Source organism: Enhydra lutris, unplaced genomic scaffold (genome assembly GCF_002288905.1).
Source record: "Enhydra lutris kenyoni isolate GAN:26980312 unplaced genomic scaffold, ASM228890v2 scaffoldscaffold7, whole genome shotgun sequence".
Taxonomy (NCBI): Eukaryota; Metazoa; Chordata; class Mammalia; order Carnivora; family Mustelidae; genus Enhydra; species Enhydra lutris.
The window spans coordinates 20,586,413-20,609,699 of record NW_019154091.1 but is presented as its reverse complement, the minus strand read 5'-3'; the positions used below and the strand labels follow the sequence as shown (position 1 = coordinate 20,609,699).

The 23,287-nt window shown below is 34.1% G+C and overlaps 1 protein-coding gene across 4 annotated transcripts in view; it reads right to left on the bottom strand.

Moving 5' to 3' along the window:
- LOC111142065 (PTPRF interacting protein alpha 2) overlaps positions 1–23,287 on the bottom strand; it is a 492,908-nt gene that overhangs the window by 310,878 nt on the left and 158,743 nt on the right. For 2 of the 4 annotated variants that reach the window (XM_022495010.1, XM_022495012.1), the window contains exon 1: positions 15,632–15,712. The exons of the other annotated variants lie outside the window; for them this stretch is intronic. In XM_022495010.1, coding sequence (XP_022350718.1) covers positions 15,632–15,712 — 81 coding nt within the window. Of the gene's footprint in view, positions 1–15,631; positions 15,713–23,287 lie in introns of those variants that run through there. 4 annotated transcript variants of the gene reach the window in all.

The window sequence follows — 23,287 nt, the reverse complement described above, 5'->3', positions numbered from 1 at the left end:
TTGAGGTAAAGTGGGGAGCAAAGATAAATTAGGTGGAGAAAGAGCAAGTCAGTTTGGTTAGAAAGCTATATTAAGGATAATGAAATATATATGGACAGAATACATTACCATGAACTTGCTTAGAGAAGACAAAGTTGTCTTTTGACCTTGGTAGTTGTGTTAGTTACTTATCATTGCATAACAAATCCCAAACTTTGGTAGCTTAAAACAACAGTGATTATTTATTATTTCTCCACTGTTTTCATGAGTCTGGAATTTGGAAATGGCTCAGTTGGGTAGTTCTACCTGGGAGCCTCTTATGAGGTTGCAGTCAAGAGGTTGACTGGGGCAACAAGCATTTGAAGTCTTGACTACTACTAAAGGATCCATTTCCAAAATGTTTCACTCACATGACTGGCAAATTAGTGTTAGCTATTGGCGGGGGCAGGGGAGGGGGTGCTTGGCTACTCTCCATGTGAGCATTTCCACACGGCTGCTGGAGCACCCTCACAGCATAGCAGCTGGCTTGTGAGCAATTTCAAGAGAGCAAAGTAGAAGCTGCAATGCTTCCTGATCTCATTTCAGAAGGCACCAACTGTCACTTGAATCTTCATTTATTCACACAGTGTCAGTTCTAATTTAATGAAGGAGAGGTCTACACAGGTCTACACAAAGGCATGGATTACAGGCGGTAAGAATCACTGGGGGCAATCATGGAAGTTAGAAAACAATCTGGTAAAAAAAAAAGAAAAGAAAAAAAGAAAACAATCTGGTATTTTAATATTAGTATTATCATTATGGTCATCATTTTTTATTATAAAAAGGCCAACCATAGGGGTGTCTGGGTGGCTCAGTCAGTTAAACATCTGACTCTTGATTTCAGCTCAGGTCATGATCTCAGGATTGTGAGATCAAGCCCCGCATAGGTCTCTTTGCTAAGCATGGAGCCTACTTAAGATTCTCTCTCTCCCTCTCCCTCTGCTCTTCTACCACAACACCCTCCCCCCATACACTCTCTCTCTCTCTCTAAACAAAAACAAAACAAACAGGCGAACAAAAAAATACACACAAAAAACCTACCACATACGTAGCAGTTTACTCATCTCCAATCTTCATAATACCCCTTTATATCATTTCTTATCTTCATAAAATTCTTGAGATAGGTTTATTTTCATTTTATAGTGAGAGGACTAAAATTCAGAGTAACTAAATAACGGGCCCAAAGTCACATAGGCAGTAAGTGGCAAGATATATTTAGATCTGATTCCAAATCTTAATACTTCTTCAACCATATATGATGCTCCTCAGAAAATGTCAGCTCTGGGCTGATTCTGCTAGATTAAAATGTCTGCATAGTGACCACTGTCCCTCTTAAATATAGCATAAAGTGCAGGAGATGGAGATATTAATCAACACTGATAATTCAGGTATTTAAAGCATTTTTTCTATAATAGGTAAAATATATTTAATAACTGCTTATTTTATAAAATTCTAGTAAGATTGACAAATTTCTTCTCATTGAAGCTGAATTCAAAAAAAATCTGGGGACAAGAAATTAGTGTATTTACAACTAATCATATGATTAACCTTCTTCATGCAGGTTTTAACATCACCATTTTCTTATGAACTTGGGATTTTGAAGATGCAAACATAACTTGGCATAAGGGCAGATACTCTATGAAAGCTAAGTGACACTCTGTAGACCTTAATATTGAGTATTAGCTGAAGGCATATAGATAACGATTAAAGACGTAAGGAGGGATTATTCTTGACAACTGAGAATTATGTAGTCCAGGAAGAGCAAACACCTAACCTTCCTCTTCTAATGAACATCTATTATTTTAATCAAGCTGTAATTTGAAATCAGAATTTTAAAAAAAGGAACTGGTTCTTTACTGCAGTGAATAATTCTGAGATTTTGTTTGATTTTACACAGTTTCTAGGTGACAGATAAATCATTAATTAAGAACAAATGAATATTTTTTTACATGGCCATCTAATAGGTCTGAATTTGGAAATCCCATAACATACATAGCCCTAAAGGAAGAAGAAGCTAAAGTTCTTCATTCCTGAGCACTGGTCCTCAATTTAATCAGGTTCTCTTAGCAGTAGTTTGGACTCCTTGCAATTTATACATCACTCAGTTAAAAATTGCCCATGGAAGAAATAACTAAGTGACTTCACCACAACAAATCAAAAACATGTCTTTCTAATCAAATCAAAAGCACATCTCACAATTGACCCTTGAACAACATGGGTTTGAAGTGCATGGGTCCACTTCTGTGCGGATTTTTTTTTTATAGTATGGTAGTGTAAATGTATTTTCTCTTCCTTGTGATTTTCCTAATAAGATTTTCTTTTCCCTGGCTTACTGTATTGTAAGAATACAGCATATAATACGCAGAACACACAAAATATGAGTTAATCGACTTACTGGTAAGGCTTTCAGTCCACAGTAGGCAATCAGTAGTAAAGTTTTGAAGGAACTGAAAGCTATGAACAAATTTTCTACTGTGCAGGGGGTCAGTGCCTCAACTCCCACACTGTTCAAGGGTCAACTGTCTTGAAACCTGAGCAAGGCCTTGTGGATATTTCACCCACTCATCAGTTGTCCTTCAAATAGAAAGTACCTTTCATAGGGCTAAAAATTCCCCAATCGCCTGACCACTGTTTCCCAATTCGTGACATTTCTGCACAGACATTACTTGGAATTCTATTTAAAATGAAAATTCTTTGGCCCTTACCACATTTTCTGAATCATCTCTGGGGGTGGCACTCGGTAGCCTGCATTTTGGATAATTATGTATTCTGAAACTTGAGAATTCCTATAACAACTCAAAGGGTCTTTTACTCTGATGCACAAGACAGGTGGGATAATATAAACTGTAGTCAATAATGTAACATCTGAAAGCCAAATTTCAATTTCCAGAACAAATGTGCACTGACAACAGGAAGTAATTATAATCTTGGGAAAGTATTTCTTTCAAATACTTGATACTTGGATAATAACATTAATAAAAAGAGCACTGTACATTCACCTGTTTCACATTTGTTCATGTTGAGCCTCATGGTGAGCACCTCAACTGACCCCAATATTTTAAAACTTATTCTTTTAAAATCCATACAAAAATAAATTATTCCTTAATTATAACTTGTCTCTACCAAATAAGCAAAGAAAACATCCACAATCATACACATATACACCCACACATGCTCACATGCACATGCAACATAGTGAGGCTAATCCACTATCATCTGTCAGATAATCCATATTTTATAGTCACAATGTCACCTTTAAGCAACATATTCTCAACATAAAATGTGATACAAAATGCATCTTGTGATCTTTGGAATAAGCACAGGTCTCCTTTATATATTTAGACATTTATTGAGCACTCAAAATTCATTCACCTAACAAATATACATTGTGTCCTTAAGGAACTCAGAGTATAATGGGGAAATGGATAATCAGATTTGTGCCAATTATTAGGACAGATGTAAGCACAACATTTTATGATATCTTCACAAGGAGGGGGCTGAACCTAACTAGGAATGTGACATATTCATGAAAGACACAAACTGCACTGAACTCTAAAGAATGAATGAGATTTGGGGGCAAAAAAGGTAGAAAATGGAGAAAGGATGATGCAGAAAGTTCTGGGAGTGGTAAGGAATATATAGATGGAATGGACACTACCTTATGTTTTAAAGGAAATCTAAAATCTGTTGTGCCCCACAGTTTGTCGATGGTGTACCTCAGTGCAGTAAGTGAGCGAGCTGTGGGAGAGAGATTAGGTAAGCCAGGCAAAAGGCGAGGTATGATTCATTAAGTCCAGTTTGGGCCAACCAAACTTCCTCTCCTTCGAATTTAAATCCTGAATACAGGAAGGTAGGTTGAGTTAACCCATCTGGTGAGGACACTACCAGAAAAGACTACCCTTCAGTTCATTCTAGGATAAGGATGTAGAAAGCTTCTCTGATTCTACCATGTCTTCTCTCACATCTCCAGGGTAACTTCCTTGTCCACCCGATTTAAACTGCATCCTCCAAAACTCCCTATCCCCTTTCTGTACTCTGTATTTCTCCTTAGCGTTTATCACCATCGAATGTACTACACAGCGTCTTATTTATCTTACTACATCTTTTACCCCACTAAAATATAATCTTACTTTACTTGCTCACTCTTTATCCAGTGCCTGGAACAGAACTTGGCATACAGTAGGCTGCATGAATCAATAAAATCCTGATTCTTCTCTTTTTCCTTCAGTGTTTCCCATATCATTCTAAAACACTTTTCTTTTGACGAATGAACCTGGAATCTGCTTTCTGTTGCTTGCAAAAGAGCCTTAACTGAACTGTGTTTTTTAAATGGACTGCTTTCAAATGTGGTTTCTCATATCAACCCTGAGAAACATATTAACTGCTCTCATTGGTTCAAAGGAGGAAATTGAATCACAATAAAATTCACTCACTTTTGCCTTTTCACACGTTTCAAGTTGCAGATACGAAACACAAATCTGCTTCTTCTGCTCCTTGTGTTTTGTACTCTGCCTCCACGTGAAAGCCCCCACTATAGAGTTCCCAGAGTTATCTTTGATGACTGCCCACTGTACTATTTTATCACTCCAATAGGTGTAGACTCATTTTCTTTCTTTCTTTCCTTTTTTTTTTTTAAGATTTTATTTATTTATTTGACACAGAAAGAGATCACAAGTAGGCAGAAAGGCAGGCAGAGGGAGAGAGGGAAGCAGCTCCCTGCTGAGCAGGGACACCGCCCCCCCGCCCCCCGCCCCATGCAGGGCTCTATCCCAGGACCCTGAGACCATGACCTGAGCCGAAGGCAGAGACTTAACCCACTGAGCCACTCAGGTGTCCCGTAGACTCATTTTCTATATGCGATTGAAACTGCTCCAGTTTTCACTCAGACTCGTGTATTTCTGCAGTCTTCTCACCACACATTGTGAACAATTAGAGTGTATTCAAACCAAAAGAATCTTTCTTTTGAGTGGAAGAGATTGGGTCCCTCTGCCTTATTCTTTACCCCAGGCTACATAATGTCCACAATTTTCTCTATTTTTCCTTCTCAAGATCTATTTTTTTCATGGAATAAGTTATTTGGTAGCATTCCATATTACAATTTCTCTCTATATTTTTTGGAAAATGTGGTACCCTAACTGGCTATATTAAATGAAATTAGACTAATGCAATGTGAAAAGTAAGGGTAATTTTCTAAATGTAATCTAGTCTATGTCATTTTATATGTATAAAAAAAAATTCTTCTACCTTTTGTGTAACGTATAGTAAGTATGACTGTCCTCTGTCATTATCTACAATGTTTGATTTGCTCATATTTCCCTAAATACATGTTTTGTATTATATTTTAATCTTTTTATTAGATAGAGGTAAACATTAAAATAAGTTTGAGATTTACTTAATACTACAAAATATATTAACTTTACTCATTCATAATATTTTATGAGGTTAAAACATTTTCAGACCTTTAAGGAACATTTATTCAATCCACATATTTTTTTTTGGAGTGCTTACTATGTAGCAGGCATGATAAAATATCCTGGAAATGTATGTTAGACAAAATACATTTTCTTGGAATTTGTGTCTGTAGTATGGTATTATAGAAGCATCAATCAAAGCATAATTTTTTGTTGGATTTCTTTTTTTTTCCTTTTTAAAAAAGTAAACTATAATTTTAATTTAAAAATATTACTTCCTATGTTCATTACCTGAAGACTCAACTGTGTTCAGTCAGTTCTACCTAGCATTTAGGATTCCCCACTGCCAATATATTTGCCATATCTGCCAATATTTCTTCCCATTATAATTTCCATTTAGGGAGACTAACACAAAAATTCACTTATTCACTGCTACAAACTTATGCTTCCAATCCCAGCTTGACTCTCATTGTTGCTTAATAGCTGTCATCCCCAACACAGTCATTATTTCCAACCTTTCCTACCGCCCTAAAAAATATTACCTACTTATCCCACCCACTTTAGGTAAAACTATTAGGATGAGGCCATTGGAGATGAACCACCTCCACTTTCTTCCTCTCTTTCAAGCCTTTCGTTCTATCTCCTTACTCATCTTCATTTTTTTCTTTCTTAGAAAATGAAGCATCTTCCTTTCAACACTCTTTAAGCTCTTCCTTTAACCTCATATTTCTTGATTTCTTAGCTTTCTCTGTTCTCTACCAATAAATATGTCCAGCATCAAAGAAAATATGCAGTTTGTTTCTTGTAATGCAATTTTTAAAGTGAGAAGAGTAAATATTGGACATTTAAGATTTAGTAAAACAAACCACCAGTCATTGCTCTTTTCAGAATGCCATGCTACTTCAGGATCCAAACTGTTCATACAAGCCTTTTAGCTTAAGAAGTATTTTCTCTTCTTGATCACCAGCACCAAAAGATACTGAATGACTGTGTCCCCATGTGCATCATCGAGCATGGGCCCAGGAGCAGCATAAGTAAAGATACAGAGGCCGGGGGTCCATAGTATGTTTTGGAACTACAAGAAGATCAGTCACAGACATGGCTGGCATACATAAACTGAAAAATGATTTTTTTCACTTATGTTTGTATAAAAGAATTACTTTAAAATTCCTTGCTAATTTCTTTCTTTTTTTTTAATGACTTTATTTACTTAACTGAGAGACAGAGAATGAGAGAGAGAGAGTATATGATTCCAGGATCATGTCCTGAGCTGAAGGAAGTTGCTTAACCAACTGAGCTACCCAGGCATCCTAAAATTCTTTACTAATTTCTAAAGCAATATTCTTTGTTGAAGTCTTTCTCAATGACACATTTAGAATTAACTGACTCTCAGTACAAAGTCAAGGTATTGTGAGAGATTCTCTATGATAATATTTATTTTGATCTGCTACATCCTGAAACAATTGCTCCTCAAAATATTGATTTTGAATCATATAAGAATACTTCTTAATTTATTAATAAGTGAAAAGAATAATGAAGGAAATGTGTTTGCAACTATTTGAACGGCATTATGTTGTTAAAACATTTGGTTCTTTATGCATTAAATATTTTAACATCTAAACAAAATAGTATTAAAACAAATAACATAGTTAAACAATGAAAAGTTATAATTCTTCAAATATGATAAATTTATATTATTTTATGATAACATCTTTTATAATTTCAAGCAAGGTTTCCTCTTTTAGCTTCTCTGTAACATGAATCAAAATACACCTGTGGCTTCTTGTAGGCCTAACATAACCAAAGATAGATCTTCTTAGAAAGAGCAGATTAATGCTGTGCTAAATATGAAAAACAAAAATTCAGGATAAAAGGAAATTATAATATGTAACAGTGTAAAATTACACTGTAGTTCAGAACTGTCACTTTTGCACTGATTTTATCTGATAGAGAACAACTAATAAGTATAATGCTGTTTCCTATGAATCATCTGTATTTTTTTCACCAATATAACTGAAACTGAAATTTTAAGCTATAGGAACTGGGTTACTTTCATTTATTTTTTAATGGCATTGTTCCATTTTCCATTTAACTTTGCCAACTCTGCTTTGTGATAGAACATATCATTTTGTGAAATTCTTTAAAAAAAATTGTACACTTTTTAGTATTGTTAAAATGCCTAATTATTTTTGAGATGTTCAGCAATTCTCAGACAGTTTTGCTGCCAATAATAGCATTGAATCTTCCTGGCTCCCAGGAACACAACTATTTTAGATCTTTAAATATTGTACAGGGCACCCAATATCCAAAGTGAGATGCTCTTTTTTAATTTTTAGATATTTTAAATTTGACACTAAATTAGCCAGTTTCATAAACTGATGATTTGAAATCTACATTTGCATGTGTGCAAAACTGTAGATGATAATAAGTCATAATGAAAATGTAAGGTAAGTTTCAAAGTAAATTTACAAAACACATTTTGAAAATACAAAATGTATTCATAAAAGGAACCCAAGTATATTTTCAAAAGGATATGTAGTATCAATGCTCCAAAAGTTTACATTCTATAAACACAAAAGTATTTTATATAAAATTAAGATCTTGGAAAGTTAATGAAATATATTTTGATAAGCTCCTTTAAGTATTTAAAGTGGTAAATAGATTCTCTCAGCATTAAAATTTTCTAAATTTAAAATAAGCCAAAAGGAAAAAGATCACTTATAAAATAAATTATGCTATTATTTGGAAAATATGTTAATAATTAAAACAACAAGGGCTAATCTTGATTGAGGACCATCTTTATAGAAGGAAATACTTTACACATGATTTCGTAAATAATCTACCTACCATTCATAATGACCTCATGAGTTATTCTTATTCTTTTGTAATAGTCAAGTGAAGGGAAAATACAGAAATGATTCTACTTGCTTAGAGTCACACTCCCATAAATGGTGGAACTTGGCTTTGAATCCTGTGTTTAATTTCAAAGGACATGATCTTAACTACTACGTAATTTTATTGCTACCAATATGGTAACACTGGAAAAGTTAACCATGAACTAAAACTAAAAGTAGATTTGGAAATAAAATTACTTAATTAAATTTACAATTCATAACAATTCTATTTCTATGTACCTCTCAAGTCAAAGCATTTTTGTCTCTCTACTTTAGGGCACCAAATAATGTACTACCATGGCTTTTGGATAACTTGAGGCAATTCCAAGATTTTTAAGTGCAGAAACTAGGTGTTTTGCTCACCATTATTAAAGTTTGGCATAATGGGAATTTTCAACAAGGTGTGTTAAATGATTTAATGAATTAACAGATGAGAATTAATTTTGGGCAGTCTCAAACATGAGTTCATTCATTCATTCAAAATATATAGACAACATCTGTTTGACAGACATTAGGCTAAGTGTCAATAAAAATATATAAATAGTTAAGTAAAATACGTCTTATGCTCTCCAAGAGTTTACAGACCATTCTTAGAGATACGTGAAAAACTACAAGCAGTATAATAAATGGTACAACAGACATACATTAATTACTTTATGGAAATGTAAGAAGAGGAGGATTTAACTCAAATTAAGGTTCGGGGATGACATTCAAGGAGGGGGTTTGAAGGGAATGTTAGCTATCAAAATGCATTTACAAAAGAAAGCAAACACAAAAATTCTAACTTGAATTAGGTTCAAGGGTGATATTCAAGGAGAGGTTCGATAAGGAAAAAGCTTCCAAAACATGTTTATGAAATAAACCAAGCACACATAAATCAAACTGATGATACTTCTGGGTAGGTGAAAGTGTCCAAGGATTTTGTGTCCTGCCCCATCTGCCCCACTGCCCCATCTCTTCATTCTTTGCCAAGGTCATCTCATCCATTTCCATAGCTGCCCCTCCACTGTAAGCAGATGCCTCCCACATTTATGTCTACTTCTCAGACCTCTCTCCTGAGAGCCCAGCTTGTGTTTCCAACTGGTCTACTCAATCTGTCCAAAACTGAAATAAATATATTGTTTTTCAAAGCTGTTCCTCCTCCATTTCCCTCGCTTCCTCATTAGAAATTTTCGAGGTAATCTTGCCTCATCCTCTTTTGTGTCCTATATTTGGTAAGTTAATAAATTCTTTTGAATGTTATCTCTTACTAGCTTTTTCCTCATGCTTAACTTCTCTTGGCTCATCCTTGCCACCTCCAGTGTGGTTCCCAGACCCCAACTTTACTGCTTCTGCTGTTGCAGCTGCTGGTCATGGAGCCCTTACTAACTACCAGACACTGTACTTGGTGCGTGAAATGCTTATCTCATTTCAGGAACACCCTGAATCATTTCCCTACTTCCAGTTGCCCTCCCCTCCAGACATTACCTGAAAAATGTAGCTATTTTAGCTAAATATAAGTGAAATGTATTTGTGGATCTCAGCCTGGGAATCTTACAAGCATCTATGTGTTCCTATGAGGAGGTCATTCTGTATCAGAATATCAGTAATGCCTATATGATGAGGAGGAGCAAGACATTCTTCCTTTCAATATGCAAATTAATTCAATATCTATTTGCTAATCATGGCTGTATGCCAGGCACTCTGCTTGGTGCTAGTGATTTAACAGTGAAAAGAACGACACAGTTCCTGGTCTCACAAAACATATAGTCCACCATATTTCCATTAAGCAGAAACCTCTGCAGGTCAAAGAGTTATGATTTCCTACGTGAAGTTCCAAGGGCTATTCACTGATTCCCTTGGCTGGTCTCACTGATGTACAGGGCATTCTTAAACCAACACAAGTGTGTATTTAGGAGAGCATTTCCCCTCAATTTCTCTTTTTGTCTTTCAGTGCAATTCCAAGATGTAAATTTATTAACAATTTGGTTACTATAAAAATATCTTTCCAATTAGGAGGATGTTGTGTCAATAAAGATAAAATAAGGAGATGGAACCAAATGAAAGCCTTAAATTAACGCAATGAGGCAGCAGTACATTATTTTGAAGTGGTGGAGCACAGTCTTCTATATTTATAAATCAACAGATCATTGAGGTTGGAAATCCTGTAGTTTGGAATACTTTTGCTAATATATTTAATCATCAACACTACAGGCAGCAGAAAATAGGGGAGAGCATAGCCTTTGAGGTTCCACAATCTTGAATTCAGACAGAAACTTCATTATTTACTCTCTGCATTATTAACAACTCTTTGAAAACCTTTTGTGAGCACCAGTTTTTGTTGGGTTTTTTTGTCAGTTTGAGTACCAGTCTTTTGTTTGTTTTTAGCTATAATGCAGGGAAATTATAAAAATTCGTCTGAATTTTTTTGAAAGCTACTGAATTGTTCTCTCTGCTTTAGTCCTGTCACCAAACCAAGGCACAATGCAATAGTCTAACTAAACAGCAAATCCAAGCCTGTCGATTCTCTCTAAAAAATCTCTAAATACCAAGACCAAGATCCCTGAGGATAACATGCAAATTTATCTTTTATTCTAGAGTTTGCACACATCACTTTTAACCATTTCTTATCTTCAGTTTATGTTCCAGTTATACTAAACTCTGCCTTTCCCACACACCAGTTGGTACCTTTGAATGTACTGGTCTACCTGCTTGAACCATCTCTTGCATATCTCTACCACTCATAATCATGACTGCATACAACTGGATGCCAGAGAAAAAAATCTCAATTCTCATTTGCCTGGGGACCTCTGCCTATATTACCATGTAACCCCAGAGCCACACGGTGTCTTTCTTTTCTCTTTAAGGCTAATTTTCCTTCATTTCTTTTTTATTTTTTTTTTAAACATCTAACATGTGCCAAGAATTCTGCTAGATACTTTCAGTGCATTTCAAAATTATCAACAGAATGTACTCCAAATAATAGAAAAATAACAGTGGACTCCTAGGTAGTACCAAAAGGATAGAATATTTTAAAGACCTGGTTCTTTGCTAAAAAGCCAGAATTACCTCAACTTCTTTTGATAACAAAGATATGATGCCCCATACTACATACCAGTAATATCCTTTTGAGTGAAATTCTTCTTGAGTGAAATTCTTCATGCAATTGAGATGTTCAGCTTGCCCTTTAGTGTTCTATATATTTCAGGTGCTAAATCCTATTTGCTGAATGGGAAATATAGATACTACTCAAATTTTAACTCTCTTGATAAAATATGAAAAAAAAAAAAAGGAAAGGAAAAAGGAATGCAAAAGAGATACAAGGAAAAAATATCTCAAAGAGATTTTGTCTAGCTGCCATAAAAGCATATTTTAAAAATAGAAAAATTAAAGATTTTCCTTGATTACTCATATATCCATATTTGATTTTGAAGAATCTAACAGCAGTACACAAAAGCTTAGTATTAAATTGACCTTTATCTATCTTTAGATATTTTCTTTAATAATACATAGTTAGGCCTCTCACCAACTGTGTAGTCTGAAAAAAATATTTGTTGCTGATTGTTTTAAATTTTCACATTTTAACCATTTAGCTATCTCATATATCCCCCCAGCTTATTAAACAGAGATATTGGCAGTATCCATGATGTGCTAGGGACATAGATTAATAAAATGTTCCTGGGGACTAAAACAAAGCATGATAAGGGATTCAGCAATGGTACAGACAGGCAAAGGAGCAAAGAGAAGGCACTTCATTCAGCCTGCAGAAATGAGGTGTCTGAGTAAAGGATCACAGAGGAGATGGCATTTGAGATGGGTCTTCAAGCTAAAAAACAAAACAAAACAAAATTGACCAATGGGCAGGTTGAGTGAAGAGGCAAAGACAGCAGAAGCATACAGACAACATTCTGGGAAAGCAAAACAAGTAAAGCAGTATGTCACATGTGCTCCAGACCATGAAGAGTTTTTTATGCCAAGCGAGAGAGATGGACTTTATCCTTTAAGGACAGGGGATACCTGAAGTATTTTAAATGTAAAAACAGTGATTGTTATGTTGCCATATTTTCTTTTCTGTGGGTCCCAGGAGCAACAAAGTCAACCACTCATACAGTCCTGGCAGTTAATGTTATTAATGCTAGGAGTAAATGGCAAAGAAATGTATTCTAAACAGAAATAACTCCTCTGTGGATTCAATAGACAAAGTTGTTCCCATCAAAAATAAATTCCTTTGGTTGGAGGAAGCAGTTTGCAACCTTTATTTTGTTCTGTTTTGGATAACACCATGCTGTTTGCTTTATTGTTCATAAAACTTGCATAGAGCTCCAATGAATAAAACTAGTTAATATGGAATCAGGAAACATTAAGAGCCTCAGGGTGTATCTTCTTCCCTACTGTCTCTAGCAACTACTGACAAACTCTCATGAAACTTCAGGGCTGTGCAGATACAGTCTGAAAACTACTAGGTGAAGATATTAAAATCTCTAGGAAATGAGGGGTAGTGTGTTGGACACCAATACCTCTGGGAGTATTCACACATTAAGTCATGATTAGCCAATCTAGAGATTTAATAAAGCATATAGATGACTTTATTTGCAAAAATATAAGTGAAATGATAATGGGGCATCATTTTTATGGACATAAAATTAAGAAGAATTTACTACATTCATATGTATAGTATATCTATTTAATTTTGTTTTAAAGAAGGTTTCCCATTTATACACATTTGAGCACCATAAATTGGCAGTTCTGATGCATACAAACATGTTAATCAATTTTTTCTCCTATAGTAGCATTTAATCTCAATTTTTGCTTGGGCAACTACATTCTAGAACTTGATTTTTGGTGATAAATAATTCACTAAACATATAGTGCAGATTGAGTTCTGGCATCACCCAGGATCCAGGAACCACTGAATTTAAAAAAAAAAAAAAAAAAAAAAAAAGAAAGAAAGAAAGAAAGAAAGGAAAGGGCAGATACACGTATATGCATAGGAATAAAGAAATGAGATCTCACATATAAGGAAATTAATTTAAGTGTTAGATAGTCTATACAAAAACCATATTTGCATGTGTATGTGCAAGTATGAATACATTTGAATAAATTAAAATGCAATGAAAGTCTTGTAATTAAAATATCCTTCAGCTTATTTGTTGCCTTGTTACCTTTGAACTGTTCAGGTCAAATACATTTTAATTCTTACTCTTAAAATTTGGTAATGTAAAATCTCAACAAAAATGAAGGATAGTTTGAACATTTAATAAGAAGATGGAACTGAAACTCAACATTATTCATGCTAAGCTATCTTAAATGTTTTTGCATATGTTAACTTTCATGCTAAAATAATTTTAAGAAAGTAAGCATTAAAATCTCAGCTCCTTGATGCAGAATCATTTCTGAGATGCATTTATGTCATTCCATAATGAGAACCACTTTTGAAAATTTAACTCATCATTTTCAAAGACACATTTCTTTTTGAGAAATGGTCTATTACTTCTACAGCATCTCATTTCTTATAACAGTATTTCAACCAAAGAAAACATATTGCCTTAAAATAGGTTAACACATATAAAGAAGAAAAATAATCATGTCCAATTCTGCCCTTTGAAAATAAAAGCCAAGAGTCAACTTTGATAAATCTTTACCTTTTATGCCTTTAAAAACTATTTTGTTTTTCTTCCTTCTCTTCTACCACAAACAAAAACAAACAATAGCAACAAAAAGTTAAATATCCATTGCCTGTCATCATAAATGTCAGAATCAAATACCACTTTATGAATTCAAAATGTGGAATAGAGTTCATATTTATCAACGTTTCTATTTTACCAAATTCCTAGTTTTTACACGAATCATTATAACATCAGCAACAAAAAAGTGTTTAAAAATCATTCCACTGTGTTTTCAAAGACAATCACCTGCCAAGAAAGGTGTCAGCAAGATCTTTACCAAAGGAATTGTAAAAAGCCTGTGTCATGACTGAGCATATGGAATTTACTGACCCTTAAACTTCAAGAGACTGAACTAGAATACCTAATGCCAAAAACTGCCCCCCAAAGAGCCCGACTACAGAATATTGTAAAGAGTGTTTATATCTCAGTGTACGGAGGAGAAAAAAAAAAGTAATAATTCTGCAGAACAGCCCCAGGGCACTTGCATTTTGAGTCACTGCCACAATAAGCAGATCGCCACTGGGAAGTGAATATATTCTGTAACAGCACAGACTTGCACTATCAGTAGACATCGGTGTAAAGCAGGAGAGGCAACGGGATTAAAAATAGAAGTAGAAAAGGGGAGAGAGATGGAGTGATTATATTTGCTGCTTATAGTTTGCAAAGGCAAAAGACATTAATAAATCAGATGTGCATTTATTCAGAGCTCTCTTTTAAAAGAATTCTGACTACCTCTACTGTATTAATTCTCTAGGTCTTTATGAGTATTTTTTTCAGAACATTATAACTATATAGCTAAAATAAATAAGTGCTAGGCTGTTTCTTTTCACATAAAGTAAAACACACAGAGAGAAGAAGGTTCATTCTCCCTTTTCATGTAATAATGATATGACTGAATTACAAAGTAAACCTTAGTACTAAAAGATGCAGTTTGAGGAGAAAAATGAGGAAGAATCTAATTTAGTTTACACTTAACCATTTTCTAGATTGATGGCTGATTTATTCACGGGGAACCGAAACACATTTAGTAGGTAACAGCTTGTAACTCATGTTTATATTTATATTATAAATCATTCTGACTTTTTGATAACACCAAATCTTCCATCTTAATGAGTTTCTACTTTATCTCAAACTGTAAAGCATACTAAATGTGGTATTTAAGCCTCTTATATTAGTGATTACTTATATACTGCATGTGTAACAAAATTAAATAATAGAAATTCTGTTAAACTATGTATGAAATATAAAATATTTTTCTAAGCCCAGAGGAGACAGTTTTCAAAGTTCCATAATACATCCCTTAGTTCTATTCTCCCTGTGATATATAAGAGAAGTAACTCTGTAATGTCCACCATATGACAGCCATAAATAACAATATCAGGACACACATCTCATAAGCCCTCAAAGATGTAGCAAATTTTAAAATTCCTATGAAAATTAAGTGTTCATTATTATTTTGCTTGAATTCAGAGAATCCTAATGCCATCCTATTTCCGTATTTTTTTAAAAAAAATAGATTAAACTGGCATGCACATTATCCATTTCTTACATCCTCTTTAACACTTTCACACTTTGCAGTTTTCCTTTGCTTCTATTTCCCTTTATTGAAAGTTTGACTATACATTAACTTCCTAAGTAGTGAAGCCATTTAAAATACACTTACTTGAAAAGTGTAAAACCGAGTCCCATTAGGAGGATGCACTTTAGGGGAGCCAGAAACGGTGTTCATATCCGAGAAAATCATTCTGATCACAGAGACAATATAATCCACAAGGAGCTACAGATGCAGAGCAGAGAGCTTAGCGTACAGATAAATCCGTGCATGCACTGAGGGAGGCTAGAGGGTAAAATGAAATCTGCCCCATCCTTCATAGATACACAGTGACAGCATTTTGAATCTTTCTCCTCCGTCTGAAATCTAAGCTGAAAGATTATCAGCCGCTGACCTTTTGTGCAGCTAGTTCTTTAAAACATATAATGTTTTTTTTTTTTTTTTTAAATTAAGACACAGAAGGGAAAAAGCAAGAACCAACAATAAATGAAGCTTGTGCAGAATCTGGCAGTGCTGTGGACCTGCCCATCTGTTCTCAGTGATAATCACCTCCCTCCACCACAGTCTAGCAGAGTGATTATGCTAAATATCCTGGTTAACCAATAACATACAGTTTCATTTCAGGGAAGCGTGCACAGTGTAATTCAGAGGACCTCTTCTGACTAACCTGAAGCATGTTTCCTATGCTGTTTAAAGCCGTATTTAGTACCAAATTCTTGTTCTATCACTCGTATTTCTGTATGTTTCCAAATCTCTTTGTTACTCCCAGTCTTTTCAACAAGATTTTAGACTTTTGTACAAATCCTTTTCATTTAAAGCAAAGAGTTCTTTTTACATTTATAGATCAAAGCATATTATATCCGGTTAGAACACAGAGGCTCCAGGCATACGATTCAGTAAAGCTATTTAATACTAGAAACATTATCAAGTAAAATGCATTAAATATTTCTACTTTTCTGAACTCTTAAAGAACACTACAACATGGGCATAATTATTACTCTCCTTCCCTCATTTTAACTCAAAAATTCGGTAAGTTTCATAATCAATGACTAAGGACATCCAATACACTTGTTTTTAAAAAAATCAAAACTTTATCTCTCATATATAAAAAAGAAATTAAAAAATCTTTTAGATACATGAAGATTTTGAACTCAGTATCTAAAAGCACTAACTGCAAAGATCTAGACTACACTGCAAATCATGTTCATTTTTTATGTCTTTTAACACAAAGTATTCAGTCTGTATAAAAGATCATATTCAGATGACTTTACACTTTTTAGAAGTAAAAATAAGTGCTCCATTTACACATGGTTCAAAGGTGGAGACTTCAGGAGAACAGAGATGAGAATGAGCCAAAAGCAGTGTCTTTGTGAATGTATCTAAGATGGCATAGTTACACATAATTAAGAACCAGGAACCACCTGCTTTGAACCGGAAGCCTATAAAAAGAATATGATGGTGATAGGCTCTCAAAACTTAACTTATTATTCATTTATATCTTTATTCCAATTATGACTCAGATTTATAATATCAATGAGGAGGAAGCAGAAAAATGATTCTCAATTCCTTAGACAGGAGTCCTACATTCTGGTAAATTCAGCAAGTAGGTAGTTATTTACCCAGCATACTGCTAAATAAACCAGAAGATAAGCCTTAAACAAATGTTTAATTTGAGGATAATTTTATATTTATGGAAAACTTGGAGAGCTAGTACAGAGAGTTCCCATATATCACTCGCCCAATCTCCCTGCTAACATCTTACATTATTATGGTGCATTTGTCAAAACTAAATAACTAATATTGGCACATTATTATCAAATAAACTCCAGACTTCACTTGGATTTCACTAGTCTTTCTGTTAATGTCTCTTTTCTCTTCTAAGTTCCAATCCAGGGTATCATGTTTACTTAGTTTCCATGTCTCCCCAGTTCCTCTGGTCTGTGACACCGTCTCAGCTTTTCCTAGTTTTTCATGATCTTGACAGTCTTTAGAGGACCATCAAGTACTGGCCAAGCATCCCCTAGGCTCTCCTGCTCTGATGCCTATATTAATTTTATTTGATGTTTCCCTCATGATTAGACTCGGGCTATGGGCTGTACATACCACAGAGGTAAAGTGTCCTTCTCATCATATGATATTAATGAAGTGACCTCATGACATCATTATGGGAGTACATGATATCCACATACAATACTAACCATCACTTGACAAGGTGGTGTTTGCCAGATTTCTCTACTGTAAAGTTACTATTTTTCCTTTCCATACTCTATCCATTGGAAGTTGGCCACTAAGTTTAGTACATCCTCAAAGAGGTGATAGAAAGTGGTGAAATTAAGCTTTTCTTTGTGGAGGAGGGTAGTGTTTATATGTATTAAATAGAATTATTCTTCTGTAGAGAAGATTTGCCTCATCTACAGTTATTTTTTCAACCATTTACTTGTATCAGATGGACTCATATATATTTATTCTATACTTGAATAGTCCCAGTTTTGGCCACAGAGAGCTCCTTCAGATTGGCTCCTATTTCCCTTTGATGTGTTCCCATCCATTTGCTTTTTGCACACTCAAATGACTATTTTGTTTTTACAAATTTTTTTCTCCTGTATAGATTACCTATTTGCTAAAACTATTAGTCATCTTAACTATAACTCTACCACTGCAATTTAAGTTGAGAAGTCACGTTTTATTTTTTCATGATTACCTAAGCAGCCATATTACTATATTTTTCAAAATAATCTTTTTTTTCCCCCTTTCTGGTTTTTCAGCCTGCATGGGATTCACTGATTCTCAAATTAAATAAAACAAATAAATATACATACTGGCTTTGGTAATCAGTGATCTATGTAAAATTGTTTTATTTTTTCCCACTCAAAGATATATGTTGAGATCACATTTCCTCCTATGGTTAACGGGGCCATGTAAGTCATGCTCCTCAAAGAGCTGTTAGTGGAAATAATGTCTCAAAAGCAACTGTGAAGGTTCTTGAGAACACAGGCTTTAAGGAATTTTTTTTTTTTTTTGGCCAAATGGATTATTATGGTGCAAATAAAATCTCCATGGGTTTTATGCTTATCTGTTAAATGGTTCTGATATAATATAGACCAGAGAATTCACTTGATTTCTTGTTATTATTTAGAGAGGCCAATAAATCAAATATTTCTGGTATACTATTACATCTTCCTGGTATAATCTCATATATTTGCTGAATTTGCATCCTTGCTAAAGTAAGGAATTCTGAAGCTTTTGGCCAAGCAGAGTACAAGTTTTTCTTTTCCACAGTTTTTGTGAGGAGAAGGGAAAGAAGGCAGTATGAATTAATGTTGAAAGAAGCTGGAAGGAAAAACAGTATTAATATATAATTATTTTAAATACAGTGCTTATTCTAAATGTTGTGGAAATTGTCAAAATATATATTCCTTCCCAAATTTTTGTTTTCTAAATGGACTATTTATGATAATGACAGTATGTCATTGTTCTGAGGGTTTATTTGAAGACAACTCAACTTTCTTTCTCTGCCTAGTAGCAGTAGTGAAGGTGGTGTTCATATCTGAAAATTGAAAGGATACAGAATCTTGCCTTGTCCGTTGTGGCTATAGAAGTCTGGCACCATTTCTAGGCCACAGAGTAATAACTGTAAAAGATCCAGTCTCTGTCCTAAAAGGAACTTTAAAATTTGGTGGGAAGGACATCAACTAGTAAGAGGTCCTCAACTACCAAGACAACTGAAATGTAGCTTATTAAGTGCTAATGACTGACTTAACGTAAAGGAGATTGTGTTCATCTGAAAAGCACCTAACTCAAGGGATATTAAAGTGACCCTAGCAAGAGCAGGAGGTTGAAGACTTTCTGAAGAGAAGGTTCAAAGCATGAAAAGATATAAGATGTCATGGAATGTTTTGGGAAATAGGGCTGAAAACATTTCAGGGCATATGAGGTAACTGTGTTACATGTGTTTTTTCATATATAAATGTTTTCTTAAGTGAAATTAGTAGAGAGACTTAATCTGGTTAACACCCTATTTCTCTGAAATCAAGTAAAGTTAGAACATTCTTCTCTCAAGAAATATATGAAATGTAGAGACATATTTTCATACTTTTGGTTAGTATATTTTGACATCCTTCTTAAGTTTCCCAAATAGCTTTCCAAGATTTTTTGGCTTGTCAAGAAACTTCATTCTTAGTTTGACTGAGTTCAATTTATAATAAGACTATTTTAAGTATTAACTTGAAAGTAAAACTATAGAGTACAGTATTACTATGTGAAACAAAATTTAATAGGCTTATGGTAGCAGTCATTAGATTATGGGCAATGTCTACCAATCATATAAAGAGTAAATAATATGTCCATTACAATTACTACACACAGACCACCCCCAAAATCTCTCAAGGTATATCTTTTCTCAGGAGAGATAAATTAAGAATATGAACTCTAGAAAGTTTAAGTCCAGCTGTCTCAACCACTTGAATTTTTACAGAAAGAAATTGAAGATGAAAAAGTAAAAGGATAACTCAATTACACTTTCTTAAAAATGGGTAAAATAAAATCCTGAAGCCAGACTCTTGTTCTTAATAAACTTACAGAGAAGATTCCCAGAAGTCATCTAATATACCCCTCGGCCTCTGAGAATAATTACTCCTAAGCCTTCTGAAATGTATGTTATCAGCTTGATTTTATAAAAACTTCAAAAGAAATACTTTAGAGCCTACTATTTCATATACTATCAGGAAGATACAGCTCACATATTTTTTATAGCCCTTCAATATAACTTTTTAAACAAATAACTGTTAGCTATATTCTGCTTCAAGACAAGCAATTCAATACATCTTTTCTTTTGTTCATTTATGTGTATTGGATAAGAAACTTGAAAATTTGTTAGAGTGATAAGAATTTGAAGAATTAAAGAAATATACTGAAAGGGCTGTTCATTTGCTCCTAGTTCCTGATAAACCCTCAGAGGGGAAAGAAAATGCCATATTGGACAAAAAAGAGTAAGGAGAGAGAGAGAGAAATGGAGGGAGGAAGGAGGAGAGGAGAAAAAGGAGGAGGAGGAGGACAAGGAGAGAGATATCACTACAATTTACACCATCACACTATAGGATAACAAAGCATTTTCTAGCCAGGCATTCAGTTAGAAGTCATGCCAGATGGAGTGAAATTTGCAGTCCAGATGGGCAATACATCCCAGTGATCCATATGGATGGCATGTGGAAGCTAGTTCGGTACACACTGCCAGCTAGATTATCTATCTTATCTATCTACTAAATATATATTTTTATTTATGCACTTCAAACTATATCTGCTTCCTTCTCTTTACATCATGACTTCTACAAGATTCAGAAAAGATGATCCTATGTAGAGAGCCAACACTCTAAGTTTACTTTTACACCCTGTCTCTGAGTCTCCTTCCTGACAGTCACAGCTGGTTGTACACAAGTTTGTAGGGTTTGTTCACTCATTCATTTATTCATTCATTTATTCAACAAATTTTTTACTGAGGGGTAGTGAAGTACCAGACACCTGTTACAGTTAAAATAGAGATGACGGGCAGGTGAAGTGAGAAGACACACTGCACCTGTAGCAAGCCAATGAGATACTCCACCCAAGAAGTATCATTAGCTCTAGCTGTGAGATCTCACATTGCAGGATCCCAATTAGAAAACAACAAACAAAACAAAACTTCTAATACCTCAAAGACTTTCTTCTGAGTTCAGGGGATATTTCTTAGCTACCTAACCATTCATTGAGGGAGTCTCAAATAAAGACAATATTTAGAATCCTTTGTGATCCCTCAAGATTTGTAGTCATTCAGACTAAAGAAATAAACACAAATCAAGCATACTGAAATTTACAAGTTCTATTTAAAACAAGATAAAAATACTAAATTTGCCTTTAATTAATCATCACATCTTGATGATAATACACTGGAGTTTTTTTTTAAACATAATCTCATAAAATTTTTATACATATCTAGATACAAGCATGTATGTAGATGTGTTTATATAACTGTATATACATTTTTGTGTGCATTATACATACATATGTATGTATACGTACATATACATATGTACATATACATGCATAAACACACCTACATACATATTGTCTTCAAAATTCAAATTAGAAAATTTTAAAATGGTATGTTCTTTTCATACTCACTCTTCTTTGCACTTTGGTTTCTCTTTGCTTGAATGGCATTTTTCACAAATACTTATATGTATTTGCCCATACACATCTTCATGCTTAAATTAAAAATATTAAGTTGTATGAAATTCAGGCTTGACTTTTGTTCTTTTAACAGAAAAATACTGATGGATTAGAACCTTATAATTCTATGACACAATAATTTTACTAAATTTGTTAAATTTATCTCATGTTCTAAAATATATGTCATTAGCGTATTTTTATAAAAAATCACATTAAATTTCTATGATAGGACATTAATTCTTCATCTACCACTGTGAATAACAGATGCCCACATAGTTAAAGTTTTTATAATACCAGAAGGGTTTCTGAGTTCTAACTTTTATAAACATAAATAAAGTGCGTTGAGAAATATTGGGTCCATTTTATGGCATGAGAACTACATATAGACTATTACATATTGAACTTAAACGTGGTTACACCCTACATGCTGTATCTCATAATACACTTTTGATACTAAGTTTCACTTTTCCTAGAAATGGGCAAAATTCTTAGCGATTTCTGGCCAACATTTCCACTCTGGATAAATCCATCCTTTCTATTTTATTTACTGTCCAGTTTCCAAATATGTCTTCTATTACTTAACACCATAATTAATGCATCAGGATACAAAAAAATTCTTGGTCACTGACATAAAATTTTTATTTTATTTTTCTAAATCAGTTTCTAAAGTCTGAGATGAAGTAAGAGTCCTTATTATGCAAAAGTTATATAGAATTCCTTGTCTGTCGATAACAAGAACCAGCACAAGGCAAGGCATAGAGTAGGCATTCAATAAATATTTGGGAAACTTGAAACCAATCTTCCTCTGGCTGTTTTGCTTCTCTTTTTTAATGAGTGGTATATTAATAGTAATTATCTCATTTTGACTAGTCCTGAGAACTCAAAAATGCTTACTCTAATTCCCAGATTCTTACAGTTAATAAGTGGTATACTAAACATTCAAAGTTTGCACTGAGTGCATTGCTTGGTACCTTAACGGCCAAGTTGTTGGCAAAGGGACTCCTGGCTGACTCAGTCAGTTAAGCGTCTGACTCTTGATTTTGGTTCAGGTCATGATCTCAGGGTCATGGGGTTGACCCCCACGTTGTGCTCCATGCTTAGCATGGAGTCTACTCATCCCTCTCCCTCTGTTCCTCCCCCTGTTCATGCTCTCTCTCACTCTCTCTCTCAAATAATTTTTTTTAAGAATAGTCAAGTTGTTGGTTGAATAAATGAACAAAAAAAGAGAATGTATAAATCCATATATTCTAACTACCAACCCATATTGTTTGTATTAAATAATGCTGCTGCCTAGTAGTTTAGTAAATAGATTTAAAAAAAAATAGCAGTTTCAAAAATAGATTTAAAAAGTAACTCTGTAAACTTACAGCATCCACCATTCAAATGCACATACAGGTAAACTTCTCTCCATCACACATTCAGAGAGTATTGGGAGAAATACCACATTAAAGAGAAAGAAGAAAGGTATGTTCCAACAAACAAAGCAGATGTCCTAGTGCTTTCATATAGTTCCCTTTATCTTATATACTTTGTTTCTATCATCTCAGAAGATACAGGTTTAAC